This window comes from Carassius carassius, chromosome 41 (genome assembly GCF_963082965.1).
Source record: "Carassius carassius chromosome 41, fCarCar2.1, whole genome shotgun sequence".
Lineage (NCBI taxonomy): Eukaryota > Metazoa > Chordata > Actinopteri > Cypriniformes > Cyprinidae > Carassius > Carassius carassius.
Genome location: NC_081795.1, coordinates 19203557 through 19227986, shown reverse-complemented (window position 1 = coordinate 19227986; position 24430 = coordinate 19203557). Strand labels below are relative to the sequence as shown.

General features: G+C 42.5%; 1 protein-coding gene across 3 annotated transcripts in view; it reads left to right on the top strand.

Moving 5' to 3' along the window:
- Positions 1-21873, top strand: part of npas1 (neuronal PAS domain protein 1) — a 71903-nt gene extending 50030 nt beyond the window's left edge. For all 3 annotated transcript variants that reach the window (XM_059533437.1, XM_059533440.1, XM_059533438.1), the window contains exons 9-12: positions 110-216; positions 700-847; positions 19801-19913; positions 20003-21873. In XM_059533437.1, the coding sequence (XP_059389420.1) occupies positions 110-216; positions 700-847; positions 19801-19913; positions 20003-20967 (1333 nt within the window). In that variant the 3' untranslated portion in view covers positions 20968-21873. The remainder of the gene's footprint in view (positions 1-109; positions 217-699; positions 848-19800; positions 19914-20002) is intronic.
- Positions 21874-24430: the final 2557 nt, after the last annotated feature.

Sequence of the window (24430 nt, the reverse complement as noted above, 5' to 3'; positions counted from 1 at the left end):
CATGGCTGAAAGTATGTTTGAAAAATTTGATAAGTTACATGCACTCCAAATTACAACTCATTTGGTGGCCAGTGTCATAAACAGTGTCACTTTAATGTGGATTTTGTAGGATTTCAGAGTATATGGACCTAAGCCCAGCTGAGGTGGTTGGATGTACCTGCTACCACTTCATCCATGCAGAAGACCTGGACACCATCAGGCAGAGCCATGAAGACTGTTAGTCTGTTAGGATTTGTGATCTACTTGCAACCCCATCTCTAAAAAAGCTTATTAGACATATATCTTGAGGTTCTACATTAAATAAAATAAATCATATTCATGTATTTTTTTATTAGTAAACATTTCCTGTCACATTAATGTATTTTATTTTGTCATAATGACCAACAGCAGGCTATTAGCTTTCACCTACAGTAGATTGTAGGATGATAAGGAAATATGAAGAGCTTTAGTGAGGGTTACAGAAAAAAGTGGATAATAAAAGGAATAGAACGGAATTTTTTTTTCATCATTAAAGAGCAGCTGTATCTGTTGTTAGTTTAATAACCTGAAGCTGCTGTATACATTTTGACAACAGCACCCCCTAGCCAAATAAACTCTTTTCCGCATGTCTTTTTTAGCCATCTCATGTGTTTTTTTGCATGAAATCTGATATTTAATTAGACTCCTTAATTAACAATATATTTTATCATTCTCTCTTAGTGCTGCGGAAAGGGCAGGTTGTGACCGGGTACTATCGATGGCTGCAGAGGAGAGGAGGCTATCTGTGGATTCAGTCCTGTGCCACTGTGTCCATTAACCACAAAGCGCCCCATGAGCGTAACATCATCTGGGTCAACTATGTGCTCAGGTCAGTTTCTTAGAAGTCTCAGCCTCAGACATCACGCCCACGGACCATTGTCTGATGCATATAGGACACAAAAGTGGAAACACTTTGGGAATGTCGAAGTCGTTATCAGATTGGTTGAATTCTACAGGATTTCCGCAAGACGTGTGTGCTGCGTTCTTTAACGTTCCTCCTGGAAACAAAGATGCCAAACCCCCTCACGAAAGAAAAAAATCTGTCGTGTTTACAACTGTGACGAACAGCATTTATCAGGATCAACTAATCGCTGGATTTTCAGAAAGTATGTGAAATATTTACAGTTCGCGGCATAGAATCTTTAAAATACATCCGGGAATTTTAAACACTGGTATGTTATTGGTGCAACATTTCCATGCCGCGAAACATGATGACGAACGAAACAAACTGTGATTGGTTGTTGGACATGTTGGTCAAATGGCCTCATGGGTGGGCCTTGGCCAATGAAAGCTGCCATGAATTCCAGACCTTCAGCCCGAAGGTCTGGCTACGTGAGACTAGTTTCTTAGTGACCTTGTGTTTTTTTGTTTGTGAGTGTTGTGCTACAGTAAAAAAAATGTATGAGCTGATAGTTTCCACAGAGGCCCTCGTAAGTGCTCTTTCTCTCCATCTGTCTACTGTAATCTTCATCACACAAGTGCACACATTCAAAGAAGTCAGACAAAAACAAGAAAAAATTGGCTGAATTTCAATGATAATTGGAATTGTGATATATAATCACACCGAATGGATGTCAACATTTTCTGGCTGAATGGTGTTTTAGTTAATTAGTTTTGTAATTACGATAGCTAATTAACTTCTATAGTACCCTGCTGGAGTCAAGTTCATGTTCAGAAGGGCTTTTTGAAAGCGGTATCAGCAAGTACCTCTCTTACTGTGCTGTTAATCTCTGTGAGGTGGAAACTCTGTAGCTGTGTTCCAAAATCTAGTTAACTGTGTTGCTGCTTGCTGGTAAGGTACCTTCCTGTGACTGATTTGGAATGTTTTACACAGTCAGCAAAGGTAATTTACTGACTCCAGGAGTATAGCAGTTTTGCTGCAGAGCACATGAGAATTTCTGTTTACAGTTGATCCTAATGGTGTTTCCCTTTAGCACATGTTGCTAAGAAAATGACACAATACTCTAAAAAGCATAAAATGCATAGCATACACAACTTTTGGGGACAAAAAAAGTCCTGTTGTTGACTGTTATTGTCTGATTGCATGATTGGAAAAACAGTTTTCCTGTTTGAGACTGTGAACCTGCTTTGACACAATCAGTATTTTATAAAGTGCTTCTGATGAGTGGGACAGGGAGAGAGCATTGGGAATGGAGCGAGGCCAGTGGAGTAATTGAAATTAGTGACACCTGACCACTCCCTGGTCTCGTGTCCGACAGAGGAGCTCCAGAAGGATAAAAGGAGGAGTAACGATAGTGATGGACGAGAGAGGACCAGGCCTGGATTTTATTTTGTGTTTTGGTTCTGTTTGTGCACAACATTCGTCCGCGAGGGGCTGTCGCACTGTTATGTGTTTAGTTAAGTTAAGTTTTATCTGAATGTTCGCTGGTTCTTGTCTCCTCCTTCCCGTACTACGAACTGTGTTACACTGGTGCCGAAACCCGGAAGGAAGGAGGGACATGCTCTCAGAGAGCCCTCGCTTTTGAGGGGGATCGCAGTGCTGTGGAGATTGTGCAGCAGAAAGGCGTGGAGACCGCGAGTGGCTGCCTGAGGCAGTGGTGCTGGAATGATGGAAGACGAGGTGGACAAGGCTGTTCAGAGAGCTCGCTGCCATGCTCCTGGGTCTAGGAGGGGTGGCTGCCATCTGAGATGGAGCGGAGGAGTCAGCCCCATTCGCCAGGAGGCCTGAGCCTGCTGCCGTCCACCATGATTGGGGAGGAGCAGGGAACGGGGGACTTGCTGCCTGCTGCTCATTAGCAGGAGTAGCCATCGGCGTCCGCCAGGAAGCGGAGGAGCATCGGGCCATCCACCAAAGGTGTCCAGTACCATCGCATGGCACTGTGAGTGAGAGCCTCTCAGCTGGTTGAGGACCAAGCGGCAGTGTGTTTGGGAACCAGAATGAGAATTTTTTTCTCCCTCTCTCCCCTTGCTCGTATCTGTCTCTCCTTATCCTTCTGTCTCCTTTTCTCTTGCCTCGTCTGTCTGTCCATACCCCAGGTATGCAGCCGCCATGATCGGCTCCCCTAGAGGGAGGAGTAGAGTGCAGTCTCGGGAGTACCCCCAGCCTGCAAGGGGGGATGGGGGTAGTTGATGATTGGGAGGCAGGTGGAGTAGCTCGTTCTCAAGTCCCACGGAGGAGCTCCAGAAGGATACCTGGGCTTCCATAACACCTCAGCAGTGCCACAAAGTATTCTAATTTGTTTAATCGGTGGTTTTTTGTTAAATGTGAGCCAAAATCAACACAATTAAAATAACAAAACATTTAAAACTACTTCAGTATCTATGCACTAAATTTATTTAATAAATGAGTTTCACAATTTGAGTTGAATTCCTGAAATAAATGAACTTTTCCAAGACAATCTAATTTGAGATGCACCTGTAATGCTACAGCTGTAAACTGAAAGCTTCTGTTCTGCTCCATATTGCTTGTGCTGCAGAGTGCAACACAGTGCAAAAGGAATCAGAGTTCACTGATCACATGAAGAGACCAAGAGAGGTGCTTTCAGTGAGAGGGCTTCGGGTGTATAGCCTGGTTTAACCTTGGCACGTCCACACGATCACCAAGGTGCGTGTGGCAAAAATGACATGTATACTGAGGAAACTGACTGACAGAGTCAAGTCAAGTCAAGTCTGCTTTATTGTCAATTCTTCCACACGTACAGTATATACATACAGGTACTGTTTGAAGAGACTGATCCATAATCTAGATCAAATATAAAATATAAGATACAACTATACCAGTGGTTTTCAACCTGTGGGCCGCGGTGGTATTGCAGGTGGGCCACCAATTACTATTAAAATAAATAATAATATTTTTAATATATGTAAAAATGTCTAAGTCATAACATAATAATATAATTTAATATATATAAATAACAAAAAGTAATATTAAACTGTAACTATTCTTCCACTATTCGAGCTCGCTGATTGGTTTAAGAATAAACCACCAATTTATATTTTTGCTGCATATGCTACAGAACAACAAATTCATGCATAAATGACTGTCAGCATGTTCCCTCTTGACTGCTTGCTCCACTGACTGTCTATCCGCTGCCAAGCTCTGCCTGGATATGGTTTTCCCTGTTTTGCTGAGCGGTGCCAGCCCGAGTTATTTTCGGTTCATTGCAAGTTCATTCTAGGGCTGTGTGATTAATAGAAATCATCATAAAATCACGATTTGTGCGTGCACGATTTCTAAATCGCCTTATAGCACGATTTTCCGCGGGCCTGAACTCCCGCGGTATGCTATCCGATCCAGTCAGAATGCAACGCACCTAGCGCGAGAACAGAACAGACTGGGCATATGCCTAACTCCAGGTTCACACACTGTCTGTGATGCGCCTTTTTTCCGAGCCCATGTTAACGGATCAGAGCGTTCACACTGCACACGGTAAAAGGCTAGAAATAAAATCGTGTGAAAATAATTAATATCTAGCACATGAGCATAGTGAGAGTTGTGAGTGCACAGGACACAGTTTAAGTGAGAGGAGACAGGTTTTAAGTGTGCACACTTTCTCCGGGCAAGAGCAGCGTGTATCTGAGCAAGCACGTCTGGTTTTGTGACAGAGCAAAGGAAATCTGGGTGTGATGACGATTTTAATGTGCTTTCGCGTTAATAACTCATTGCTGCTTCTGCGCCGCTTACACATACTGTATACATACTGCAGACGAAGTCATGTGAACCTGTATAATGTATAACAAATCTATTTCAACACCTGAGGCACCGCTACAATTAATGAGCTCTATGAACAATGCATGGCAAAAAAGAAGAAAAAAAGTCCCTTTATATATATATATATATATATATATATATATGTAATGACGAAGTAGAGGCAGTCGGATCCATCTGCAGGACTTTATTGAAGCAGGTATCAAACCAAGGATGCACAGAGCATAAAACACTAAGGTAGCACGAAGCAACATGCAGCATGGTAAAACAACACTTCACAGAGAAACATAGAACCAGGCAGTCCAGATAAAGGGGGGATAATGGTTAACAGGTGGATATGATGATGCTGATGAGAAAACCAGACAGGGCTGGAAACTAATGATAGCAGAAGGGAAGGATGGGAATTGCAGTCCTAGAACTCAGGTGACAGGCCAGTGGCAGGCTTTACCAGGGAATTTTGGGCGTACTCCGCCCAAACCAAGAATCGGCTCCAGTCCTGTTAGTTCTCGTAACAGTATGTCTGTAGAAACCGAATGAGGTCCTGGTTCGCCCGTTCAGCCTGACCGTTAGACTGCGGGTGGTATCCAGAGGTGAGGCTGATGTTGATATTGAGTTTGGAGCAAAGTCCCCTCCATACACGGGAAGTGAACTGAAGGCCACGGTCGGAGACAATGTCCTCGGGGAGACCAAACAGACGAAATACGTGATTGAGAAGTTCCTCCGCAGTCTGCATGGCAGTGGGTAGACCCTTAAGGGGAATGAAACGTCAGGACTTGGAGAAGCGATCCACGACTGACAGCACTGTGGTGAATCCCTGAGACGGAGGTAAATCCGTTACGAAATCCACAGCGATGTGGGACCACGGGCGCTGAGGAACTGGAAGTGGCTGTAAGAGACCGGCAGGTTTAAGGTGGGAAGATTTGACAGTGTTACAGGTGGAACATTGATGGATGAATTTGATAACATCAGCCCGGAGTTTGGACCACCAGAAGCGGTTGGAGACTAACTGTACAGTAGCAGTGATACCTGGGTGTCCCGCGCTGGGTGTGCAGTGAACCCATTGAAGCACCCGCTCACGGAGCTCGAGAGGCACGAAAAGGCGGTCCACAGGACACTCGGCCGGTACAGGAAGAGCTTGTTGAGCCTCAGTGACCTCAGAGATAATATCCCACTGCACAGGTGCCACGATCAGATTGGGAGGTAGGATGGGTTCTGGCTTGGTGATTTCGTTGAAATCCTCGAACTGACGAGACAGAGCATCAGCCTTCCCGTTCTTGGACCCAGGTCTGTACGTGATCCTGAAATTGAAACGGGAGAAAAACAGTGACCAGCGAGCCTGGCGAGCATTCAAACGCTTGGCAGACCTGATGTATTCAAGGTTTCGGTGGTCTGTGAGGACGGTGAAAGGTTGACGTGCCCCCTCCAGCCAGTGCCTCCATTCCTCCAGGGCAGCCTTCATGGCTAGAAGCTCCCGGTCACCCACATCATAATTGCGCTCTGCCGAGCTTAACTTGCGGGAGTAAAAGGCACAGGGAAACATTCTTGCAGGGTTACCGTGACGTTGGGACAGAATCGCACCCACTCCAGTGTTCGAGGCGTCAACCTCCACGACGAACTCCCTCTCCGGGTCTGGATGATGGAGGATGGGTGCGGCAGTGAATCTCTCTTTCAGCTGATTAAACGCTGCAGTACACTCAGAAGACCATCGGAAGCGCTTCCCGCCCTGGAGAAGAGATGTGAGAGGAACCACAATGAGACTGAAGTTACGAATGAACCTACGATAAAAGTTGGCGAACCACAGAAATCGCTGTAACTCCTTCACAGAAGAAGGTTGAGGCCAGTCCACCTCGGCCTTGACCTTGCTGTCATCCATGAGAACCCCCTCAGCGCTGATGACATATCCCAGGAAGGTGATGCGCGTCTGATGAAACTCGCAGTTCTGAGTTTTGGCGTAGAGCTGATTCTTAATCAAATGTTTGAGAACTGCACGCACGTCCCGTACATGAGCTTCGAGAGTCTCTGAAAAAATCAAGATATCATCAATATAAACAATAACCCTCTGATTCAGCATGGCCCGGAAGACCTCATTAACGAAAGACTGGAACACAGAAGGACTATTGGAAGCCCGAAGGGCATTACCTGATACTCATAGTGGCCAGTAGTCGTAGAAAAGGCCGTCTTCCACTCGTCACCTCTCCTTATGCGAATGAGGTTGTAAGCGTTCCTCAAATCCAATTTGGTGAAGTACCGGGCTGAGCGAAGCATCTCCAGTGTTGCAGGGACTAAAGGCAGAAGGTATCGATATTTCACAGTTACCTCATTGAGACCACGGAAATCGATACAGGGCCGCGGACTCCCGTCCTTCTTCTTGACGAAGAAAAACCCCGCGGACGCCGGGGATGTGGAAGTGGTGATAAATCCTTTAGCAAGCTGTTCCTCGATATACGCTCTCATGGCCTCAGTCTCCGGTTGCGAAAGTGGATACACACGGCCGTGCGGGGGAACGGCTCCAGGTAGAAGTTCAATGGCGCAGTCACTGGACCGGTGCGGGGGTAAAAGTGAAGCCTCTCTCTCGCTGAAAGTCTGAGCCAGATCATGATATACAGCAGGAACTCCTTGCAGATTCACTCTCTCGGGGGAACTGTGGCTAGATTCAGGACCATGGAGAGCAGGCAAGCAGTGGGCGTGACAGAAAGGGGACCATTGATTGATTCTCCTGTCGACCCAGGAAATGAGAGGGTTGTGTCTCTCCAGCCATGGCAATCCCAGAATCACAGGATGAAGGGGTGAGTTTATTGAGTACAACTGAATTCTCTCCGTGTGACGAGACCCGAAGTTGAGCGTCAGAGGCTGCGTGATGTATTGTACCTCCCCTGTCCCCAGGGGGCGTCCATCCAGAGCGGCCACAGCCACATGAGACTCACAAGGAATGAGAGAGATATTTTTAGACAAGGCAAACTCCAAATCGACAAAATTACCAGCGGCACCAGAGTCAATTAAAGCTCTTGTTTCACAACTACTCCCATTAAAATACAATGAAACTTTGAGGGTGAGAGAACGTGGAGAATTAATCAAAGGACTCACCGCAGAGGTATCACTGGATCTGGGACTTACAGGACATGAAACTCTCTGATGACCGGCTTGGCCACAGTACAGGCATAATTTACTCCGCATCCTTCTCTCACGTTCCTCTGTGGTGAGATGTGTGAAGCCGACCTGCATAGGCTCGTAATCCGTGCCGGAAGGGGGAGGAGTGAAAAAGCTAGATGTGAGAGGCGTGCGTCGAGAGCGGATGAGATTGTCGAGGCGAATGGCAAGCTCCATAAGTTCTCCGAGGGACATCCCATCATCGCGACACGCCAATTCCCCTTGCAGATGCGTTTGCAGCCCCCTACGATACAGCAGTTTAAGCGGTGACCCTGTCCACCCCGTCTGCGCTGCCAGGGTGCGGAAGGAAAGCGTCTAATCCGCCGTGGTGGAATTCCCTTGACTTAATGTGAGGAGTTGTTCCCCTGGTTCCTTGCCGCCAGCGGGATGTTCAAATACCTCTCTGAATTGAGACATAAAAACACATTAAAGGAGGGAAAGGTATGATGACCCCCAGACCAGAGAGCAGATGAATGAAATGCGGGACGCGTCATTGGGATACAGCTGGGGTTGCTGGCTGACGAATAATTCACACTGCAACAGAAATCCTCTACAGGCAGCTGGTGAGCCATTAAACTTCTCTGGTAGAGATAATTTGGGATTGCATGCAGCCGTACTCACGCTTGATGTGACGGGCACAGGTGCAGCGGGAGCTTGAGCTGAATTAGCGACCGCGCTCTGCAGAGTGAGAGTATGAACAGACCTCACAAGTTCTTCGGTGAGATTCGTTAACTTGGTCAGCTGCTGTTGGTGTGTGAGTAACACAGATGCCTGGGAATGAACCTCGGAAGCAAGACTCAGGAAGTCTGCTGGATCCTGTGGTGGTGAAGTGTTCTGTAATGACGAAGTAGAGGCAGCCGGATCCATCTGCAGGACTTTATTGAAGCAGGTATCAAACCAAGGATGCACAGAGCATAAAACACTAAGGTAGCACGAAGCAACATGCAGCGTGGTAAAACAACACTTCACAGAGAAACACAGAACCAGGCAGTCCAGATAAAGGGGGGATAATGATTAACAGGTGGATATGATGATGCTGATGAGAAAACCAGACAGGGCTGGAAGCTAATGATAGCAGAAGGGAAGGATGGGAATTGCAGTCCTAGAACTCAGGTGACAAGGAGCGCATGAGACCGGAGAGAGGTGAAGGCGCGCGCTCAGTGACAGGCGCGCGCTCCGTGACAATATATATATATATATACATATATTTGCCATAAGTCTAGAAATTTTTTACACCTTTACTATAGTGATTATTTTGAAATCGAAATCGTTTTTTTTTTTTTTGTCCATATCACACAGCCCTAGTTCATTCAATAAATACAGTTAACAATCTAGCTTCTGAGTGCTAAGTTATTAACCAGCGGGGTCAGTTAGTTTTGCTGAGTGGACGGCAGTTGTGATGGCATCATCAGTTTAGCGGTTGGACCGGTATGCAAACTGAAATGGGTCTAGGGAGGTGGGGAGGGCAGACTTGATGTGGTGCCTGACTAGCCGTTCAAAGCACTTCATGAGGATGGAAGTAAGTGCAACAGGACGATAGTCATTGAAGCAGGATGGAGATGACTTCTTCGGGACTGGAATGATGGTGGTAGCTTTGAAACATGTGGGAACAACAGCCCAAGTGAGATTTTGAAAATGTCTCTCAGTACATGCTCGGGGATGTTGTCAGGACCTGGAGCTTTGCGAGCATTGATCCTGCTGAAGGATCCGTAATGGTCTGTATCCCCTGCCACGGGCTCCAAGTGTCTCTGCTGTCGCTGAATTGATGGGCTATCCTCCTGGAGTACTGTCTCTTAGACTCTCTGATGCCATGGGACAGGTTGGCCCTGGCTGTTCTCAGGCCCACCTCATCTCCAGCTCTGAAGGCAGCGTTCCGCATCTTCAAGAGTCTGTAGACCTCCCCTGTCATCCACGGCTTCTGGTTAGCCCGGACAGTGATGGTCTCTGTGTGACTGTTACATCATCAATACACTTGTTGATGTAGGCAGTGACAGTCTCAGAGTACTCTTGGAGGTCTGTGGTGTTATTGTATGTGACAGCCTGCTTAAACATATTTCAGTCAGTTGTGTCAAAGCAGTCCTGAAGAGCCTATGACGACCCTTGGCCACACTTGAATCTGTTTTTGAACTGGTTTGGCGACTTTATTAAGGCGAGGATTTGGTTTTCATGCGACATAAAAGTAAACTAAAAGATAATTTCTTAAACCAGAGCATATGAATATGTTGGTTAACTTGGCAAAAAAAAAGTTTACATTTTCTTTTTGTTTTCATTTTCAAAAGCCTGTTGACTTTGCTTTTTACCTGATTTTATGCTACAGGGTTTTTTAATTATTTTTAAAAAATTTTCACAGTGTTTGCTAAACTTTGGACAGCAGTGGCTCAGTGGTTCATGTAGGTTGTCTACAAACCGGATGGTTGGTGGTTCAATCCCTGGCTCCACTTAACCAAGTGTCAAGGTGTCCTACAGCTAGACACCTAACCCCAGCTGCTCCAGATGAGCTGGATGGGGCCTTGCATGGCTGACACCACTGCTGTCGGTGTGTGAATGGGTGAATGTGAGGCAATTTGTAAAGCACTTTAGATGGCCATGGGTCTGTTGAAAGCACTATATAAATGCAGTCCATTTACCATAAACTTTATGTAATTTTTTTGTCTACATCAAGTGCCAACCTTCCGGTCTCTCTCTTAAAACCAACATAGAAGAGTGTTAAACTGCAGGCTGGCTATAAAAGTTTGTCAATCCCATAGACCTACCATGTTAAAATGCTCAACTTTACAGCAGGAAGCAGAAAAAATATGTTTACAGTCTGGTACAAGAAGTGGTTTTATGCTATATAGCTAATTTTGCCCTTCATGACAACTGTGAGGGGGCTGATATTTTTTTATAACCCACCCTTTTAAATTATATAAAGCCTTAAATTTCTGCATAATTAAGGGTGTGGCCTCTTGAGTGACAGGTGGATTGCCACTGTTGATACCATCGTCGAGCTATGTGGGCGTCGTTTCAGCATCCAGCTACACCCATGCCCCCGTCTCTTTGCCTATTTTCAATTATCCGAGAGTGACACGCGGTGACGCGCTGCCAAGATGGCAACGGCCCGCTCTGCCCACTTTCAAAAAAGCCTAAAGTATTGGTCTATATACAATACATCATGTGGTGTATGCCATGCCTCGTCTTACTTATTTTTGTTAATAAACATTTTATAAGCTAGTTTGGTATTGTACGGTGGTATTGATACAGACTTGTATCCCAAAGGTTGCGTGTTTGAGTCTCCATACTGGTGGGAAATGTAGGTGGGGGAGTGAATGAACAGTGCTCTCTTCCATCCTCATTACCCATAGCTGAGGTGCCCTTGAGCAAGGTAGCGAATCTCCAACTGCTCCCCGGGTGCCAAAGCGAAAAATGCTGCCCACTGCTCTGGGTGTGTGTTCACAGTGTGTGTGTGTGTGTGTGTGTGTGTGTGTGTGTGTTCACTATCCACCACTGTGTGTGCAACTGGATGGGATAAATGCAGAGCAAAAATTCGGACACCATACTTGGCCACATGTCATGTCTTTAAGAACAATAATTAATCTATCTTTCAAGCATTCATTTTCTTTTAAGTCTTAAGCACAACAGACAATTATCTTTTATTGTAAAATGTAACACCAAGATTGCAAATTGAACCACCTTTTTGTCTTATACCAAATCACTACATTTCTTTTATAATAAGTGATTTAAAAAAAATTTTTTTTGACTATTGTAGCCTGGTCGGGTTGTCACCGCTGTGGAGTAACACATACCTACGTGAATCACCATAGACATTAACTTAGTTAAGGTTAGAATGTTCTGGTAGACTTTCGGACGGCAGATGGAGTAGACGTGTTTGCTTGTCTCTCCCGCTCTAACTATTTCTTTTGAATCACTCCATACGTTTATTTCACCTTTAAATGGACCATAAGGACAAAAATTTATACTCTTTGGTCAACATGGCTTCAAAAGCGAGTAAACAGGGTAGAAAAGAAACCAAACCGGACCCTACTGACAGCGATTCCAGTGAACTCAATATGGCAGGGATCGCTAAAATGTTGGATGAACATCGCCAGGCCTTATCGGCCGAATTTAAGTCCTCTATATCCTCACTTGAGACCAAGATAGACTGTGTTCAAACTGCAGTATCGGATCATTCATCCAAGATTGCTTCTCTTGAGTCCAATGCCAATGCTCTCGACGAACGCGTGCTTGCACTGGAAGCGACTTGTACCGCTCTTTCTGACAGCAACGCGAAGTTGTTAGCTAAAGTTACGGATCTCGAATCGCGTAGCCGGCGTAACAATATTCGCATAATTGGTCTGCCGGAATCTATTGAGGGACCCCTTGCACAGCTCCTATTTGACGTCCTGGGGTAGGATGTTTTGTCTTCTCCACCTGAGATTGACCGTGCTCATAGGGCTCTCATCGGAAAACCAGCAGCTGGAGAAAAGCCGCGCGCTGTCATTATTCAGCTGCACCGTTATCAGCAAAAAGAGCTGATCATCCGCGAGGCCCGAGCTAAAAGAGGCAAGCTGATGTTCCAAGGTAGCTCGATCGCCATATATGAGGACTATGCACCTGAAGTGATGGTACAACGATCTAAATATAGACAGGTGATGACGGATCTGTACAATTTGGGACTCAGACCAGCCCTGATCTTTCCTGCGAGGTTGTCCATCAGGACCAAAGATGGGAGCAGGAGGTCGTTCTCGTCGGTGTTCGAGGCTGAAGAGTACGTGGCATTAGTCCGGAATGACTCTCCGTAGTAACCAGTAGTGCATCATTCACTCAAAATACCTGAAGTGCAGCCGGCTGTTTACCCTATCAACATCCTTTATTTTATTAAAAAAAATGTTACACGTCAGCTGATTTTTTCAAATATACAATATAAGTGTATGGCATGTTTCTGCTTTACTCAGAAGTTATTGTTACTTATGAAGAGGGATACATTGATTTTAATTTTGCAGTGACACATTTGTCACCTTTATTTATATAGCGCTTTAAACAAAAAAATACTTTGCGTCAAAGCAACTGAACAACATTCACTGCATTACTACATTAATGATATAATTTACATATATTATGAAAGCGTCCCTGCTTATTTGTATTGTATTTTATAACTGATCCAGTCTAGACCACAGGTACTGCAGCCATGTCAGCTAAAAATCCATGTTTCATTCAATGTAAGCCTCTTTGAGGAGAAGTTCATCTTGTTTCTTGGTGCATCTAAGAGCCTTATTTAATCAATGATCTGTATTTAAGCGATTTACCATCGGCTCATTTGCATTGAATTAATAGGGCACATTTGGGGTTCTGCATTTATTTGTCTGGTTAGTATAATTTTCTTTTCTTTTATAATTTTGTTAACTAATTCTTTCTTTGCAATATGATACTGTTGAAGTCATTTTTTTGACTCCTGACTTCTTGTTTTGTTCTTGTTTTTTTTTTTTGTTATTTATTCTTAATGTATGTGAGTGTGTGAGCTATAATTTTTGGTTGTATGGGGGAACTCGACCTAAAGAGGTAGGAGTGGTATAAGATGCTGAGCCTGAGAGCTCCGTTAAGTCAAGGTTTTCTGTGGGGTGTTTTTTTTCTTTTTTTTTTTTTTTTTTTTCTTTCTTTCTTCGTTGGACTTTTGGGTCATTCTCTTCATTCTTCTCATCTTCCTCTCTTTCAGTGTGGACCTTATCAGAATTCTGTCAATTTTAAATATATAAAATGGGTGGTGTGACTACAGTCACAGGCCATGCACTGCATTTTGTCTCTTGGAATGTCAAAGGAATGAATAATAGTGTCAAGGTTGGCAAGGTACTATTGCATTTACAGCACCTAAAAGCTGATATTATGTTTCTGCAAGAAACACATTTGCGAACGGCAGATTTACTACGGATCAAGAGAGCCTGGATGGGTCACTTGTACCATTCCAAATTTTCTCAGAGAGCTCGTGGTGCTGCTATTATTATACATAGAAAAGTTATGTTTGAAGAGACCCACACAATTTCAGACCCGAATGGTCGTTTTGTGGTGGTCTCAGGGAAGCTTCATAATGTGCCTGTCGTTCTAGTTTCAGTTTATGCCCCCAACTGGGATAATGACGAGTTCTTTGTTAAGTTCTTTTCAAGCCTTCCAAATGTGGATGATCATCATATAATTATTGGTGGGGATTTTAATTTGGTCCAAGATGTTTCGCTTGATAGGTCGTCTTCTGAGCAATCTTTCCTATCCAGGTCGGCTAAAGTAGTATTAGATTATGCTCTTCAATTGGGGCTCTCTGATCCTTACATAATCAAATATCCTCAAGATAAAGTTTTCTCGTTCTTTTCACATGTACATCATACATTCTCAAGGATTGATTTCTTCCTACTGGATAACAAATGATTAAACTGTGTTAAGGCATGTACCTATCATACAGTAGTAATTTCTGATCATGCCCCTGTGTCTACTGACGTAGTTTTATCCCCTGGCAGGTTCACACCTCCTACCTGGAAATTTGATTCATCTAGACTTTCCGACGATAAATTTAAAGATTTCATTGCTTCGCAAATTAATTTATATTTTGAGCTTAATCAGACTCCGGATATCAACAGTCTTACTCTTTGGGAAGCTTTTAAGGCTTTTATTCGTGGACAAGTTATTTCTTATGTTTCTTATTTAAGAAAAACTGAAACAGACTGTATTCAGTTGCAGATGATCTCTTCAAGGTAGATGCTTTATATGCCTCTTCCCCCTCCTCTTCCCTTTATACTAAACGTGTACAGTTACAGACAGAGCATGAACTTTTGATTACACATATAACAGAAAGGCAACTTAGACAGTGCAGGCAACGTTTTTTTGAATACGGTGACAAAGCGGGCAAGCTTTTGGCTCACCAAGCTCGCATGGCCGGTGCCTCTAGGTGGATTTCAAAAGTCAAATCAACAACAGGTGAACTGATTTCAGATCAAACAGGTATTAATTCTATATTTTTAGATTACTATGCCACATTATATATGTCTGAGAGTTCTTCAAATCTTACGGCGAACTTAGATTTTTTTAATTCATTAACTTTTCCAAAAATTGATAAAACCCTTGCTAACAACCTAGGTGGTCCAATCACTGAGGCAGAGATACAAGAAGCAATTAAAACTATGCAATCTGGTAAATCCCCTGGTCCAGACGGCTTTACAGCCGAATTCTATAAGTCGTTCTCCTCCTCACTAACCCCTGTCTTAGCCAGGTTATACAATGATTCTTTTAAGGAAGGCCGCCTGCCTCCGACTTTATGTGAGGCTTCAATCTCCCTACTTCTTAAAAAAGATAAAGACCCCACCTCTTGTGGTAGCTACAGACCGGTATCACTCCTTAATGTTGATTTAAAAATTTTGGCCAAAGTCTTATCTTGTCGTCTTCAGTTGGTTTTACCATCTTTAATTTGTCTAGATCAGACGGGTTTTACACCAGGGAGACATTCAATCTTCAATACTAGGAGGCTTCTTAATATTCTTTCCTCGCCTCCATCTGACTCACCAGAAATAATTCTGTCTTTAGACGCCGAGAAGGCATTTGACAGGGTTGAATGGGTTTATCTGTTCTTTATTTTGGAGAAGTTTGGGTTTGACCCTAACTTTATTTCTTGGATTCAGCTTCTTTACTCATCACCGGTTGCTTCAGTATATACTAATGGCTTGCATTCACCTCTTTTTTCTCTCCAGCGGGGGACACGCCAGGGCTGTCCCCTCTCTCCTTTACTTTTTAATCTTGCTATAGAGCCAATATAGCAAGCAAATATAGCTATTTGGCTTCATAGCCATACTGGTTTTGAAGGAATATCTCGTTATGGTTCAGTTCATAAACTCTCTCTCTATGCTGGTGATCTTTTATTTTACATTTCTAACCCCCTCTCTTCCTTGCCTGTGATTCTGAACATTCTTGATAAATTCGGTCATCTCTCTGGTTACAAAATAAATCTGCAAAAAAGTGAACTATTTTTTGTCAACCCAGAGGCTAGTAAGATCTCGTATTCTCTTTTTCCCTTTAGAATAGCTTCAGGTGGTTTTAAATACTTGGGTGTTTTTTTCACCAATTCGTTTAATAATTTATTTGCTAAAAACTTTCAACCGCTTGTTGATAAAACCAAGTTAGACATGTCTAGATGGTATTCGCTTCCTTTGTCCCTTGTTGGCCGCATTAATTTAGTGAAAATGTCCTACCCAAATTCCTTTATTTTTTTTCAACATATTCCAATTTGCATTAAGAAGTCTTTTTTTTCTAATTTTGATGGTATTTTGCATTCATTCATTTGGGCAAACAAGCCTGCATGCCTTAAGTTCTCCAGCTCCCTAAGTCTAAGGGAGGACTTGCACTTCCCAACTTCCAACAGTATTATTGGGCTTGTAATATAAATAAGATTCTCTATTGGAACAGTTCTGTCCAGGCTGATGATTGTCCCCCCTGGGTTCATTCAGAGATTGCATCAACAAAGGGAACTTTGTATTCTGCTATCGGTTTCCAACTTCCTTTAGCTATCAGTAGAATTTCATCAAATTTAATTGTCAATAGCACTATCAAAATTTGGGTCCAATTCAGGAAACACTTTGGTTTACATAGAGCTTCCATTCATACACCTATTTTAAATAATCATCTTTTCTACCCATCTTGCTCTGATCCGGCTTTTCGCATTTGGGTAGTCAATGGACTGGTCAAGCTCAACGACCTGTATGAAGATGGGGTGTTTGCATCTTTATCATTTTTATCCACTAAGTACAGTCTGCCCAGTAGTCATTTGTTTCGTTTCTTTCAGTTTAGAGACTTTGTTAAGAAATTGTTTCCCCACTTTCCCAACCGTCCTCCTGAATGCCATCTTGATCATTTTCTCACATTAAGAAGCATCTAATTTCAGTTATTTACAATTTGATAAATGCACTTAATGTAGACCCCACTGTTTCTCTTAGAGAATCTTGGGATCATGACCTAGGTATTTCTATTACCGATGAGCAATGGGATGACATTTTGAATCGAGTTCATGCCTCTTCCATATGTGCCAGACATGTCTATGTCACCTTTATTTATATAGCGCTTTAAACAAAATACATTGCGTCAAAGCAACTGAACAACATTCATTAGGAAAACAGTGTCAATAATGCAAAAATGATAGTTAAAGGCAGTTCATCATTGGATTCAGTTATGTCATCTCTGTTCAGTTAAATAGTGTCTGTGCATTTATTTGCAATCAAGTCAACGATATCGCTGTAGATGAAGTGTCCCCAACTAAGCAAGCCAGAGGCGACAGCGGCAAGGAACCGAAACTTCATCGGTGACAGAATGGAGAAAAAAACCTTGGGAGAAACCAGGCTCAGTTGGGGGGCCAGTTCTCCTCTGACCAGACGAAACCAGTATTTCAATTCCAGGCTGCAGCAAAGTCAGATTGTGCAGAAGAATCATCTGTTTCCTGTGGTCTTGTCCTGGTGCTCCTCTGAGACAAGGTCTTTACAGGGGATCTGTATCTGGGGCTCTAGTTGTCCTGGTCTCCGCTGTCTTTCAGGGATGTAGAGGTCCTTTCTAGGTGCTGATCCACCATCTGGTCTGGATATGTACTGGATCCGGGTGACTGCAGTGACCCTCTGATCTGGACACAGACTGGATCTGGTGGCCACAGTGACCTCGGAACAAGAGAGAAACAGACAAATATTAGCGTAGATGCCATTCTTCTAATGATGTAGCAAGTACATAGGTTGTTATGGGAAGTGTTTCCGGTTCCGGTTTACCTAATTAATGCAGCCTAAAAATCCTTTAACGGATTTGGATAATAAAAGCATATTAGTATGTTATGTGTATGCCAGGTTAAAGAGATGGGTCTTTAATCTAGATTTAAACTGCAAGAGTGTGTCTGCCTCCCGAACAATGTTAGGTAGGTTATTCCAGAGTTTGGGCGCCAAATAGGAAAAGGATCTGCCGCCTGCAGTTGATTTTGATATTCTAGGTATTATCAAATTGCCTGAGTTTTGAGAATGTAGCGGACGTAGAGGATTATAATGTAAAAGGAGCTCATTCAAATACTGAGGTGCTAAACCGTTCAGGGCTTTATAAGTAATAAGCAATATTTTAAAATCTATGCGATGCTTGATAGGGAGCCAGTGCAGTGTTGACAGGACCGGGCTAATATGGTCATACTTCCTGGTTCTAGTAAGAACTCTTGCTGCTGCATTTTGGACTAGCTGTAGTTTGTTTACTAAGCGTGCAGAACAACCACCCAATAAAGCATTACAATAATCTAACCTTGAGGTCATAAATGCATGGATTAACATTTCTGCATTTGACATTGAGAGTATAGGCCGTAATTTAGATATATTTTTGAGATGGAAAAATGCAGTTTTACAAATGCTAGAAACGTGGCTTTCTAAGGAAAGATTGCGATCAAATAGCACACCTAGGTTCCTAATTGATGACGAAGAATTGACAGAGCAACCATCAAGTCTTAGACAGTGTTCTAGGTTATTACAAGCAGAGTTTTTAGGTCCTATAATTAACACCTCTTTTTTTTCAGAATTTAGCAGTAAGAAATTACTCGTCATCCAGTTTTTTATATCGACTATGCAATCCATTAGTTTTTCAAATTGGTGTGTTTCACCGGGCTGCAAAGAAATATAGAGCTGAGTATCATCAGCATAACAGTGAAAGCTAACACCATGTTTCCTGATGATATCTCCCAAGGGTAACATATAAAGCGTGAAGAGTAGCGGCCCAAGTACTGAGCCTTGAGGTACTCCATACTGCACTTGTGATCGATAGGATACATCTTCATTCACTGCTACGAACTGATGGCGGTCATATAAGTACGATTTAAACCATGCTAATGCACTTCCACTGATGCCAACAAAGTATTCAAGTCTATGCAAAAGAATGTTGTGGTCAATTGTGTCAAACGCAGCACTAAGATCCAATAAAACTAATAGAGAGATACACCCACGATCAGATGATAAGAGCAGATCATTTGTAACTCTAAGAAGAGCAGTCTCAGTACTATGATACGGTCTAAATCCTGACTGGAAATCCTCACATATACCATTTTTCTCTAAGAAGAAAAGACATGGCCAATAGACATGGCCTATTGCAGTGTAAAGGGCTCTACTGAGCTCATTTAACAAATGCCAAACTAGCAAAAAAATTTCCAGAAAGGAGCGGTGCCTGTCACCGCTGCAAGCAATCTCCTGCAAACCATCTCCATATGTTCTGGAGTTGCCCCCAGCTGAAAGACTTTTGGTCCGATGTATTTGATACACTTAACCATGCTCTTAACATAGACTTAGACCCTAACCCCTTGACAGTTCCTTTTGGCATTTCCTCAAGACCTAATTTGACTGTTTCAGTCTGCCAGGTCATCGCCTTTACTACCGTTTTAGCTAGACGAGCTATTCTCCTCAAATGGAAACATGTCAGTCCCCCATCACATGATATGTGGATCCGAGAAATCTTTTGCTGTATAAAGCTTGAAAAGTTAAGATTTTCGCTTTCAGGATCTCTCAAATCTTTTCATAAGACCTGGAAACCTTTTTTAGATCATATCAAAGGCTTACTCTGTTCTCCTGATACCAGTGCTAATACACATTAGTTGACTTCTATTGGAAGGAGTGAGGATTGATTCTTGAGAGAAGAATGTTTTTTTTTTTTTTTATATATATATATTTGTTTAGCTTTGTTTATTGAATAATTTGTTTAGTTCCTTTTCTATTTTATTTTATTTCTATTATTTTTTTTTCTCTCTTGGCTTTATATTTAAATGTCTTTTTGGTGGGAGGGTTTTAAGTGGGTTTATATTGAGACGATAAAAAAAAAAAAAAAAGGTTAGAATGTTCTTCCCCGGGATGCGTGCAATTCTGTTTCTTAACCTCTAGAGTGCCAAAATGTACATAGTGTTGCTTTAAATGTGTAAATCTCCCTGAGGTGAACTTCTCACACTCTTTTATCTGTATTTTCAGTCGCCCAGAGCTGGCAGACATGCCTCTGGACTTATTACAACTCCCAGAGAGCCTAAGGGCAGAGCGGCTTCAAACAAGCTCCTCCCCACACAACACCTCTCCAAAGGCACAAGGTATGCTTTTAGCCCCACATACCCACCATACACACACTTGGAAGTATGTTACTCAACAACCCAAATCAGCACAGTTTTCTTTACTCCAGGCTCAACAGGGACACAGCCATTGAAAGGCAGGACCGAGACAGACCTCAAGGGGAAGGAAACCTTCTCACACACTGCTGCCAGCCAATCAAAGAACACCAGGAAGAGATCACACCAGTCTGATGCTGAAAGCGGTCCTCCTGAGGTGAGGAGGCAGATGGAGGTGTTCCGGCAGAGAGAGGACAGCCCACGTACCTCCTCAGACCAAGCCAGTGACAGCGATGTGGACGAGGATGATGAGAGGGAGAACAAGTGGAACCACAACCTCACCAGCAAACGGGTGAAGAGAGAAGAGAGGCCATTGAAACAAGGCAATGGGGCCAATGGAGCAATTAAAATCCACAATGGCCGTGCAGTGATCCAGCATCTTAAGAGTGTGGTGACCAGTTCAGGGTCGAATATTAAGACTGAACAAGAAGTGATGGGAACAAGTGTAGGCCCGGGTTCTGGGAGGCACTGGAGCCAAGCTCAGCCCAGCAGTGGAAGAACCAATGGCAGCAGTCCCCCTTCCCATCCTCAAAATTCCACCCCGACAGAAGCTTCATCCAAGGGTCTGTTCAACCCCCCCTCCCCGACCCTGTCGCCAACCATCCCTGCCTCATCCCTGCCCAGAGATGATCGGTCTATCCACGGAGGGCGCGCTCCGGACTTTGAACTACTGCAGAGACTGACTGCAAGTGGGACTGCAGGACATGTTCTCTTTCATCCCTTGGCTATTGGCCCACAGGGGCCCCAGAGTCTCTATGCTTCCAGCACTATTCGTTATGCCCCACCTGAAATGCCAACAGCTCATGCTGAAGGGCACTGCTCAGACCATGTGGCCAAAACTGCTTTCTTTCCCCACTTGCAAAGGATTGCATCTCTGCCTTCCTTTAATGGTTTTTCTCCAGCTGAACCCATTTTTCCTCCACCTCTGCCCTTTTGTATGAACGGACTGAGGGGGGCAACGGGTACAGATGAGGATTGAGGGACAAAGACAAAGTGAATGAGAGGTGGAAGAGGTTGTAAAGGACATTGCACAACATAGAGAAGGAACTGCAGAAGAATTTGAGTTTTTTCAAACAGTCTTCCTAGCATCCTCTCCAGACTTTTCTCGGTTAATTTGTTAGTGTGTCTTCCTCTCTCTGGACAAGCAGTCAAAGCCATAATGAACATATGAAAGACATCATGCAATGTACACAAAGGGGCCAACATTGAGGCCTAAACCACTGGAAATACAGGTCCATCATGTGAAAGGAGAGCTAATGACGTTGTTCTGGATCCTTTGATAAGGGTTGCATACAAATGTCCTCTTTGACTCCTAGGGAGATGGGCCCACCCATATACATATTTTTTCCAAGTCCCCATGGATTTAAGAAACCACACAGGAATATGCAAGTATGGACAAAAGCAGAATGGCCAAATAAGACATTCCTAAAGAAACAATACATAAAGCACAGTCCAGAGGTCCCTGACTGACAGAGGGGTCTAACTGAAAATAAAAATTAGAACTTTTGAACGGTGTAGTATTTTCATTTTTGTATTAAAAAAGAATTGTCTTTAAACATCTAAAAAATAATAATTCAGGGTCATAGCCATATATAGATAACGCTGAGTTGAGAGACTCCATACATGCAAATGCTCCAGAATATTTTTTTTTTTCACAAGTCATGAGCAAATATCATGGACTAATCTTCCTAAAAGACATTTGGGGTGTTTTGGGGGATGGTGGGGAGGGTGGTGGTAGTTAAGTGTGTAAAATTTGTCATGTATCATGTCCAAGCACTTATAGTGTATTGTTGCATACACGTAGCACTACATCCATGGTCAGACATTCTAATTCTCCTCCTGGAAAAAACAAAATAATTAGTTTTACAGTAGTAGTGCAAGAAATGTGAAGTGACATTGACATTCAGCCAAGTATGGTGACCCATACTCAGAATTTGTGCTCTGCATTTAACCCATCCGAAATGCACACACACAGAACAGTGAACACACACACACACTGTGAGCACACACCCAGAGCAGTGGGCAGCCATTTATGCTGCGGCGCCCGGGGAGCAGTTGGGGGTTCGATGCCTTGCTCAAGGGCACCTAAGTCGTGGTATTGAAGGTGGAGAGAGAACTGTACATGCACTCCTCCCACCCACAATTCCTGCCGGCCCGGGACTTGAACTCACAACCTTTCGATTGGGAGTCCAACTCTCTAACCATTAGGCCACGACTTCCCAAATGTGCAGATGATTCAGAAAACTATAGTGTGGAGAACATGGTCTGTTATATAAAGGTGTAATGTTTTTATTTTTTAAATAAAATATCCACTGGACGAATATCACAAACTTTGTCATAAACATGTCCAGGTCAAATTTCACTCCAAAATCCAAAGAAATGTATTATTTTGCCTGTGTTATTATATTACTGAAATGTGAACTACAAAAAAAAAATATTAATAATTACACACACACAAAAACATTGTATTACAAAAAAAACACAACAACAAGAAAATAAAGGACACATTATTTGTTGAGAATTTGAGGGAAAATGTATCCAAATTTCATTAAAATAATACCACTGCACAAGGTCTTAATGGTCCAATACCTTTTTTTTTTTTTTTTTTGGATTTTGAGGTAAAATATTACCTGTGACACTGTGAGATTCACCCCACTATGTAAAGCTGAGGCACTCTGTACCAAAACCTAGCGAGCTGCGTAGCATTGTTAGGCATCTTAAATGCTCCTGATGTAAGACAGACATTGCAGCAATGTTTGTGTATATAATATATTCTTTGTGCTCAAAGAATTGTTGGCTTAGAAACACGCTAACATCAAACTATTGCTGTAAAAGTTTTCTTTTGTGTACTTTTTGTCTGTAGATATACAAAGTGAGGCAGCTCACTAGGTTTTGGAGTCAGGGTGTAGAACAATAAAGTCTATGTAGTTTAAATTTGTCAAAATTTATAAAACCATATGGGTAACTTTCATGAAGGATAAAAAGATGACAAAAATTCAATCCCTTTTAGGTTGTAGTCACTAAAATAGTTTATGAAATAAAATATGGACATTGTAAGTGGACCACAACAACTATATTAAGTTCTGGTAACTGATGAAATCACACTGAAGATAACAGAATGTGCATTAAGCAGTAACTAATTATAAGTCGACAGATAGTAGTTTCACCATGTGAAAATTATCTCCTTTTTTTTGTATGCAGGTTTCTCTGCCCATGCAGTATTACCAGATATGATGGTTTTCAGTAGCACTAAATGATATGAGATGGTTTTCATTTGTATTTGTGATTGAGGGCGAATATGTAAATATTTAAAAGAATCAGTCCTGAAACATCAGCACGAGTTGGTGTTCCCTTAACCTTTACCATCACTGTGATTCTAACTTCTTTATGATGAGATGTTTGTGAAAATACAGAACCATGAGCAATAAATGAAAATGATACACTGTAAAAAGATTATGATAATCCAAACAACAACAATAATAAACTCTATTCCAATAAATTATTTTTTGCTGTCATTCTGTCCTTTGCATATTCAAACTTGACCCATCAAGATGCATTGGGTTTGATGTCAATGACACCAAATGCCATTAGTTCTTGAATAGAGAAATTAAAAAGGGGTTCCCAGGTAGCCAGCAAAGGCCAATTGCAGTTGAGTGTCGGCTCACTTGGATGTGTTCTGGCAGCAGTTCGCCAAAAGTGAGCCAGCTCTGGCCCAGTAATGGTTGCCAGATTTGGCTAGGCTTTGGAAGTGCGGATTTGGCCCGTTTTGCACTGAGACACTGCACATTTAGCTACATTCTACCCAATTACAGACCATAGGGCTGGTCTGATTTTGGCTAAGATATGGCCATGCAGACTCGGACCAGTTTAGGTTGAGTGCTGGGGGTGGGTCTCCGTTTACAATGTGGTAAATAGTCTGTAGCAGTGACATATTTTACCTGTCCATGTTATGTCATTTCTTGGTGTATTTTTTATTTTATTTTAATTCCTATTAATATTTTTTTCCTTTTATTCAACATTCTTTTTTCTTTAACTACATTTGGAAATTAATGATTTAATTAATATAATAAAAACAAGCTTAAAGTGGTTAAGATAACTTAACCACTGGTCTATAGTCTTGCGAATTTTTTTTTTTTTTTTTTTTTCCTCAATCAGTGCAAAGAAATACAAGTATTGGCAGTGCTTTAGATGGAAAGACTGAAAAGCTAATCAAAAGATTGCTGCTGCTCACTTTGGACAGAGATGGGGAAGAAAAGAGCGGGCCCGAATCAATCCTTCCCTCTTTTAGGGTACGCTTACTGGAGGAAGGTCCTGTAGCTTATATATATATATATATATATATATATATATATATATATATATATATATATATATATATATATATATATATATACCACTAATCTTTGTAAAGGTGACATTTAGTTGACATGCATAAGTACATG